Consider the following 9,268-nt stretch of genomic DNA (forward strand, 5'->3'; position numbering starts at 1 on the left):
CTGGGATGTACTGGGCTGTGCTGGGCTGTGTTGGGATATGGCGGACTTGACTGGGACACAGTGAGCCATACTAGGTTGTACTGGGCCATGCTGTGTGTGCCAGGCTGTACTCGGCCCTGCTGGGACATACAGGACAGTACTGTACCACACTAGGCTGTACAGCACTGTGGTTCAGCTGTATAGAACTGTTCAGCACCATATGGAGCCATACAGGTCTGTACAGGGCAGCGTTGGGCCACACTGGGCTATATAGGACTGTAACACACCATAATGAACTCTACAGGGCCATGTGGGGCTGTACTTGGCCATACGGAGCTGTACAGGGCTGTATTGGGCCATACGAGGCTGTATGGGGCTGTACTGGGCTGCACCGAGACATACAGGGTTGTACAGGGCAATATGGAGCTGTAAAGGGCTGTACTGAGCTGTGCTTTGCCATATAGGATTGTACAGCATCATAGAAGGCCCTACAGGTCTGTACAGGGTGCTACAGGGCCACACTGGGCTCTACTGAGCCATACAGGACTGTACTGCACCATACTGGGCTGCCCAAGGCTGTACTGGGCCATGCAGAGTCATGTAGGGCTGTACTGGGACATACTGATCTGTGCTTGGCCATAGGGAGCTGTACAGGGCTGTGTAGGACTGTCTGGGGCCATACTGGGCTGTACGGGGCTGCACTTGGCTGCACTGTACCACACTGGGCTGTACAGGGCTGCATTGGTCCATACAGGACTGTGTTGCTCTGTACTGCACCATACTGGGCTGTGTGGGGTCTTACTGGGCCAAAATGGGCTGTACAGGGTCATACTGGGCTGTACATGTCCATATGGAACTGCACTGCCCCACACTGGGCTATACAGGGCTGAACTGGCCTGTACTGGACAGTACAGGGGCTGCCCTGCCCAGTTGCCCCCCACACCCCCCCTCGAAGGTCTCAGTGTTGAAACCAGCACCTCGTGCACATTCCCAGCACCCACCCTGGTGTCGGGGCACTGGGAAGGTGTGGGGGGGAACTGGGGTGTCCCCTGCACACACTGGTGGGAAAGGTGGCACTGAGACTCCACCAGCATCGTCACCCTGGCACCGGTTTCCAAAACTGGAAGGGGGGAAAACAACCCTTGGGAGAGCCCAGAGGGTTTGGGAGGGTCTGGGAATAGTAACTGGGAGGTATTGGGAGGTACTGGGATGTACTGGGGTGTGTGCTGTGCTGGGACATCAGTGCCCACAGCCTGCCTGCACTCTGCTCCCCAGGGATTTCCCAATGCCCTTCCATTCCACAGGGGCTTTCCCAAAAGCTCCATCTCCCTCCCCTACCCAGAAGCCACATCTCTACTGGGATTGGAATGTAGGGGAGGTCCCCCCTGTCCCTGCCACCCCCCAGCCCACAATGGGATGGAAAAATAGGGGCTCCAGTCTAGCAGTACTCGAATTTATTAGTAAACTGTTCTTTGGTAAATGATAAAAACGCAAGAAGAGACCAAAGGAACGAAAACAACACCCTCCCCCTCCCCCCAAAAAAAAAAAATCATATAATTAAACAAACCAGGCAGATGGGTAAAAAAAAAAAAAAAGAGTTTTCCCCCCCAAATGGGATTTTAGCGACCTACAGCAAACCCAAGAGCTGGTGGGGAAGCACTGCAGTGATGGGGGCTCCCCTGTTGTGCTTGCTTTGGGGGAGGAGGAGCGCGGGGCGTGTGTACGGGGAGGTCCTACAGGGGGGGCTCGTTGCAGAGCACCATCTCCAGTTCCTTGCGGTACAGTTTGCCCCCGTCGGAGAGGTTCATGATGCTCTTCCTGTAGTTGGTGAGCTGCTGGATGTTCATCTCCTGCAAGGCACGGGGGCAGCAGTGGGGGTGGGCATCCCATTTCTCCCCGGGGAGCATCCTCAGGCTGGGATTACACCCCCACCCCCGGATCCTGTGCAGCTTCCCGTGAGGATGTAGGGTCAGCACCTGGACCAGCATCTCACCTGGTCCCCAGGGAACATGGACACAGTGGGGTGGAAGATGCTGCTGGGAGAGGGGAGGAGGAACTGGGGGGCTCTGGGGGTGGCAGCCAGGCTCTGTCCCCCCTACTCACTTTCTTATTCTTCTCATAGAGGTCTTTCAAAAGCGCATCCAGCTCATTCTCATCAATGAAACCGTTTCCATCCTGGATAATGAGGGAGGGACATCAGCAGCAGGAAGGACACAAGCCCCGCAATTCCCCCTTGGACATAGGTGCAGGGGGCATTGACCCATCCAAAACCATGTGATTTTGGGATATTTTTTCCCAAGTTCTATTTATTTGGGGATGTCTCCCAGGAGCTGTCTCCCTACCTTGTCATAGAAGGCAAAGATGGCATTGAACTCCTCCGAGGACAGCTTCATCCCCTGGGAAGTGGCAAGGGACACCAGGCCGTGAGGGAGGGGATGGAGGTGTAAGCAACAGGAATGGGTTGTTATTATTATTATTATTATTATTATTATTATTATTATTATTATTATTATTATTATTATTTTACCTGAAATTTCAGCAGGAAGTTTTCTTGCACAGGCAAAAGTCTGAAAAACAAGAAGGGCGGGGAAGAGCGGGAAGCAGCCAGGAAAACACACTTATTAAACCACAATGACTTTTTGCTCAGAAACATAAGCAAATTAAAGAGGAAAGCAGTTTTTTTTCCCTTGGAAGCCGGAGCAGGCTCTTCCTAGACACAGGCATTTCAGGTGTGTCTTTGCCTCCCCACTGCTTCCTTCTCACCGCCCGTGACCTTACCGGGACATCTCAGAGAGGCCCAGCTTCCCGTCGCCGTTCATGTCGAACATCCGCAGCTGTGGGGACAGGAGCAGCACCCGGTCACCCACTGTCTCCCCCTCCCCTGTGTCCCACCTGCCACGGGGTGGTGAGACCCTGGCAGGGGGGGGAACAGTCCCACGGGTCCCACTTACGATGGTCTGTGTGTACTCCTGCAGCTTGGGCTCGTCGTAGGGCCGGTTCGCCTTCTTCAGCAGGTCCGACAGGAAACCCTGGGAGGAGAGGGCTTTGCTGGCTGTCCCCGTCCCCAGCTCTCCCAGCGGGAATGTCCCACTGGTGAGGACCCAGCTCAGCCCACCCCGTGCCCACAGCCCACCTTGAGCTCGTTGGCCTCGATGTAGCCGCTGCGGTCGGTGTCGTACCTGCGCCAGGCCTGCAGAGGGACCACCATGAACCCGAGTGTGGGAGTGTGAGCTTGTGTCCCCCTTCCCCTCCTGACATGTGTGTGACCCCCCATAACCCCCCGCTGGGAGCATCCCCACCACCACCCTAATGGAGAGGGGTCATCTCACAGCTCCCACCTCCTCGCCAGTGCCACACGCTCTCCCTTGGGGCTGGATGCTTTTGTTCAGCCCCATGCCAAGAGTTCAAGCACTATTGTCCTCATGCCAGTATGCAAGGCCAGGCTTTAATATTTAATAACATTTAACTGCACCCCCCAATTAAACAATAGTGCCAGCTTACCCTCCCCTCCATGCCACAGGGTGTTCTTATTTCAGCCATCGCCTTCACCTGGGATTCATTTTCCAAGCACAACCTCCCCACTCCCCAGGACTCTGCACATTCCTCTCCACCCCCAGCCGTGTTTTGTTCCCCATCCACAATTTCTCTTCCACCTCTGTGGGTTCACCCCATGCAAGGGAATAGTCAGGTTGTGGGGTGGCCCAAAGCAGTGTTGGCTTTCATAACACACACAAGCACATTCCTTGGGTACTGTGGACCAACTATGAGGGGGAATTTACAGAACAGCCCCAAATCCTCGCAGCTCACCTCACACAGAGAGTGGGATGAGGCACCTGACAGTCCTGAGGGGTGCCTAAGAGGTGCTGAGGACTGGGAAAACTCACCACACCCCGCTCTCCCCCCAGACTGGCACTGCCTCCCAGTCCTGAGTTAATGCCAGGAGTTTGGGGGAGACTGTGGGAAGTTTGGGCAATTCCAGCTCCCAGTAGTTTTTCCACTGTGGAGCTGGGCACTGAGGACGGAATCCCACGGGGAGCCCCAGCATAGCCTGTCCCTCTCACCTCCATGAACTCCGAGCTGGACCCCACGTGCTGGCGGAAACACAGCAGGAAATTCTCCTCCGTGGGCAGGATCTGGGCCAGCTGCGGGGAACAGGAGCATCAGGGAAGGAACACAAACATCAGGGGGAAACCTGAACATCCCTGGGGGGAACACGAGCACCCCGGGGGTTGGTCAGGTCCAGCACCACTCACCTCTGCCATCTCGATTTTGCCATCTGAATTTTTGTCATACTTGTGCATGAACTCCTTCATCTTGTCGCCCAAGTTGTCCTTCTTTAAGTCCTGCCAGCAAGGAGAGAGGGGATGGGAGCATTTCCCCCCCCTTCCCTCCCAGAGGAGACCTGGTCCCACTCATCAGTGCCATTCCCAAAGGAGATGGGGCTGGCACGAGTCTGCATCTTTGGGCAGGAGGGAACTGAGGAAAGAGGGAGCAAAACCAGGAAATGCCCTTACCACGCCCGCCCCCTTCCTTGCACTTTCCAGCTCCTGGAAGAAGTTTTCCAGCTCTTTGCCTTCGATGTAGCCATTTCCTGGGGAAGGAAAAAAATGCAATAAGAATTGCCCCGTGTTGGAGGGCAGGAGGAGAGGGATGGATGCTCCCAGGGGACACAGTGCTTGTTCCCTCCGCACCAGAGCACGGCTCCAAGGCGACTGTGGCAGCAAAGGAACACCAGCCAATGCTGACACTGAGTGTTACATAAACTGGCAATGCCCAAATTTGCCCAGGTGACACATAGCCCTGGACTTGTCCCCTGCACCCACTTGCAGGGCACTGGGGACTTTGTCCATCTTGGTCTTTGCTGCATTTTCTGTATCTGATGCTCCAACCAAATGGTTTAAATCAACCTCCCCATCCTGTCCGAGCGTTTCCCAAACCAGGCCTGGCTCTTCTCAACACACTGTGGGGGCCATGAGGGCAAATGAGGAGCAGACACAAGGCACCTGGCACAGCAGCATCTCCCCCATGCCCCTGGGCACAGGATCAGCCCCAGCAGGATCAGCAGGAAGCGAAGGGATCAGCACAGTGCTGATCTCTCCCACTCAGGAGCTCCAAAAGGTTCCTGTCCTGTGTCCCCTGTGCCCCTTGCTGCTGCTATCTGTGCTGAGATGTGGTTTTTCCAGCACCTGGGATATCTACAGCCCTGCCCTGCCTGTGGGATGCTCAGTGGCAGGACGGCTCAGCTGGGGGCCAGCCACACCCGGCTCCCATGGCACTGGCCCTTGGTGGCTTTAGGGGGTTGGCCACTGTGCCTCAAAGCAGCAGGGTCACACCACGGCTGGGGACAGCAGAGGACACTGGCTCCATGGTGCTGCCAGGCAAGGTGCCACCTCCCTGCCAGAAACGCTCCCTCCCACCAACATCTGGGCACAGCTGAGGGATGCTGCCCTTCCCTCTGAAGTGCCTGGCTGAGGGATAGCCAGGGCTCTTCCTTGTGGGCATTCCCCCCAAAATTGCTCCACATTTCAGCCTCTGGAGGCTTGGGACCACAGCACCCTGTTCCACACCACCTTCGGCATCATCACCTGCAGGCTCCCCAGCAGCATCTTCTCCCCGCTGCAACACAGTGGCTGGGAATAACCCATCCACATCCCAGCTTGGAACACATGGGAAAGCCCCAGAGGACCCTCCTCTTTGGTGACCACAACCCAAAGGATCAGCAGCATCCTTCCCAGGAGGGGATGAGGGGCTCAGGTGATACTGAGGTGCCGCTGTGAGCTGCTGAGGTGCTTGGCATTCCACTGCTCTTCCCAGGGGCTTTGCTTTTGTGGGCTCAGGAGAATCCCAAGCTCCTCAGAATTCAGTTGGAAAAAAAAGAAAAAATCAGCAAAAGTTTTGAGCTGGGAAAGAGAAAAGGGCCAAGAAAAGCCGTGGCCAATAGCTTGGCTTCCTCCAAGCAGCAGCTTGGACAAGTGTGATCCATGTCCGCAGAGCAGCAGGGTGTGGAGTGTCATGGAAAATCCCCTCCGGAGAGCCACGGCCGGTCCATGCGGCTGCACCTCGGAGCCTCGGGGCAGCTGTGGCTGGCAAAGAGAGGACATCAAAGACATCCAAGGGGACATCTCTGGGGCACGAGGAGCCTTGAGGGGAAGCGGCTCAAGGGATGGAAGCCCCATTGGAGGGGTTTAAGTGCAGGGATGAGCTTGGCTGAAGTAATCCCATCCACAGGGGAATGAAACCCACGTCCCTCCATCGGCAGAGGAAAGCTGCTGGAGCTGTTGGAGCTCCCACTTGGTGTGGCTGAGCATCGTCCTTGTCAAGGCCACCTTCTTCCCTGACGCCCGAGTCCCTCCTCTCCCGGGCACAGCCGCAGCCCAGTAGCCTTGCCCTGCCCGGGGGCCGTGGGCCAAGCTGGATCCGTGCCCACCGCTGTGTTTTGGAGATGACAGAGCACATCCAAGGGCGCAGCAGGATGCGCTGCAGGGAGGCAGCTGGACACCCACACCAGGAGCTGTGGGGTGCCACCTTCCCAACCCCTTGGTGGTGATCCAGTGCCAGCTCCAGTGGTGACAGGGGCTCATGCCCGTGTCCCCGGGGCTGCGGGGCTGCAGGGGGGACCCTGACGGTGCAGCCGGAGCAAGCTGAGCTCCAGCTCCAGCAGCACAGCCGAGGAGGCTGCGTGACGCAGTTCCCAGGAGGGTTTTGGTCCCCAAACCTCTCTGCAGGAACAGGAGACCCAGCGAAGGGCAGGAGTTTTCCCCTGGGCTGCTCTTCCCAGCGGGCTGAGCCTCCTTCACAGCACTGCAGAGCTGAAAGAAACTATTTTCTCATAAAATGATGCTGCTTTTTGCATTTCCCCCACTTTCTGGGGCTGGCAGTGGTGGGAACAGGGGTGTCCTGCCCAGCTGGGATTCCGTGGGAAGGTGACATCCCCGCAGTGCACACGGTCGTTTGGCACAACATCCCTGGGCAGAGGTTTTGCGGGGCTGGGGAGCAGGCGGGGAGGGACCGAGCACTCCAGACACGGAGCGATCGTTCCTCAGCCCGCTCAGGGAGTGGGACACCCGCTCTGTCGCCCCTGGCAAGGGGGTGGCCCCGCTGCCCCTCTCTCCCCAGGTGCCAAGGATGGGGCACTGTCGAGGCGCGGGGATAGAGGGGGCCGAGGGTGGGCACTGGGCAGGGAGGGGGCACCCCGGAAAGGGCAGGACCCCCAGAGCAGCACCCAGAGGTGAGAGCAGCCCTGAGCGAGCCCCAGCTCTCAGGGCACTCGGGGGACGTGCCAAGGAGCCCCAGGGCACTCTGGGCTCAGCGTCCCATGGGCTGGGGGCTCCCGGTGGGGTCCGGTTCTGGGGCTCCCCTCCTTTCCCGACGGGGAGGTCCTGGGGATCTCCTTCCCGATCCCGGAGCTTCGACCGACGGGGCTGAGCCCCAAGGGCTCTCCATCACCCCGGAGACTCTGCATCTTGAGGTCTCTCTATCCCGGGGGCTCTCCATTGCTCCGGGGGCTCTCCATCCTGAGATCTCTCTATCCCGGGTGCTCTCCGATATCCCCGGGCTGCGGCGGTGGACACTCTATCCTCTCCTCCGGGATGTCCAGGGACTGTCCACCGCCCCCCCACCCTCCCGCCCCGCTCCCCCCGGGGATGCTCAGCCCGGTGCCCTCCCCGCCGGTTTTTTGGGAGGCGAAGTGTCCCCCCGCGCCCCGGGACTGACCGTCCGCGTCGAAGTGCCGCCAGACGTCGAGGAACTGGGAGGCGGTGAGCTCGGCCAGGTGGAGGTGCGGGGCCTGCTGCGGGCCGGCCATCCCGCTCCCGATCCCGCTCCCGATCCCGCCGCTCCCGATCCCGTCGCCGCCCGCCGCCGCCTTTTATACCCGCCGCCGCCGCGCCGCCCGCCGCCGCCAGGGGGCGCCGCCGCCCCGGGACACCGGCCGGGCACGGGGGGCAGCGGGAGAGCGGGATAACGGGATAACAGCGGGATAACAGCGGGATAACAGTGGGATAGAGGGGTACAGGGATAACGGGATAGAGGGATAACGGGATAACAGCGGGATAACGGGGATAACAGCGGGATAACGGGATAACAGCGGGATACGGGGATAGAGGGGTACAGGGATATAGGGATAGAGGGATAACGGGATAACAGCGGGATACAGGGATAGAGTGGTACAGGGATATAGGGATAACGGGGATAGAGGGATAGAGGGATAACGGGATAACAGCGGGATATGGAGATAGAGGGGTACAGGGATATAGGGATAACAGGGATATAGGGATAGAGGGGTACAGGGATATAGGGATAACAGGGATAACGGGACAGAGGGATAACGGGTTAACAGCGGGATAACGGGGATAGAGGGGTACAGGGATATAGGGATAACAGGGATACAGGGATAACGGGATACAGGGATATAGGGGTACAGGGATAATGGGGATAGTGGGATAATGGGATAGTGGGATCCAGGCATCCAGGGATCCAGGGATAATGGGATCCAGGGATAATGGGATAGAGGGATAACGGGATACAGGGATAGCAGGAGAGTGGGATAGAGTGATAATGGGATAGTGAGATACAGGGATAACAGTGGGATACAGGGATAGCGGGATACAGGGGTAATGGGATACAGGGATAGTGGGGTACAGGGATAGCAGGATAATAGGATAGCAGGATAACGGGATAGTGGGATACGGGGATAACAGGATACAGGGATAATGGGACAGTGGGATACAGGGATAGTGGGATAGAATGATAACGGGATAGAGGGATACAGGGATAATGGGATAGCAGGATAACGGGATAAGGAGATACTTGGATAACGGGATAATGGGATACCAGCACACCAGGATAATGGGACACTGGGATACCAGGATACTGGGATAAAGGGATACAGGGATAACAGGATAGTGGGATACCAGGATAATGGGACACCAGGATAACAGGACACTGGGATAACAGGATAGTGGGATAATGGGATAGTGGGACATTGGGATGCCAGGATACTGGGATACTGGGACACCAGGATGACAGGATACTGGAACTGGGACACCAGGGGTAGCACCAGGCACTGGGGTCGGCAGCCTGTGCCTTGCCACTTGTCCCTGCCTTGTCACCTACCCCTGCTCTGTGCCACCTGCCCTGCCCCATGTCACCCACCCCTGCCCCATGTCACCCACCCCTGCCCCATGTCACCCACCACTGCCCCGTGTCACCCACCCCTGCCCCATGTCACTCACCCCTGCCCCATGTCACCCACCACTGCCCCATGTCACTCACCACTGCCCCGTGTCAT

The 9,268-nt window shown here is 57.9% G+C and overlaps 2 protein-coding genes across 2 annotated transcripts; both read right to left on the reverse strand.

Moving 5' to 3' along the window:
* Nucleotides 1-1,416: 1,416 nt before the first annotated feature.
* On the reverse strand, nucleotides 1,417-7,833 carry CALB2 (calbindin 2). The gene is made up of 11 exons (XM_027646663.1): nucleotides 7,693-7,833; nucleotides 4,494-4,570; nucleotides 4,233-4,322; nucleotides 4,041-4,121; nucleotides 3,113-3,169; nucleotides 2,931-3,008; nucleotides 2,758-2,813; nucleotides 2,507-2,546; nucleotides 2,322-2,375; nucleotides 2,083-2,154; nucleotides 1,417-1,829 (listed from the first exon to the last, which is right to left on the reverse strand). Exons 1-11 carry the CDS (start codon nucleotides 7,781-7,783, stop codon nucleotides 1,713-1,715), a joined length of 813 nt encoding a protein of 270 aa, XP_027502464.1. The 5' UTR covers nucleotides 7,784-7,833; the 3' UTR covers nucleotides 1,417-1,712.
* Nucleotides 7,834-8,199: 366 nt separating this feature from the next.
* On the reverse strand, nucleotides 8,200-9,268 carry LOC113948940 (small proline-rich protein 3-like; the record flags this gene model as incomplete). Its single annotated transcript, XM_027646969.1, has 3 exons — nucleotides 9,253-9,268; nucleotides 8,505-8,786; nucleotides 8,200-8,276 (listed from the first exon to the last, which is right to left on the reverse strand). Coding segments are annotated over exons 1-3 (375 nt in total), but the record flags the coding sequence as incomplete, so codon positions are not given.

This window comes from Corapipo altera, unplaced genomic scaffold (assembly GCF_003945725.1).
Source record: "Corapipo altera isolate COAL_440 unplaced genomic scaffold, ASM394572v1 62, whole genome shotgun sequence".
In the NCBI taxonomy this organism is placed as follows: Eukaryota; Metazoa; Chordata; class Aves; order Passeriformes; family Pipridae; genus Corapipo; species Corapipo altera.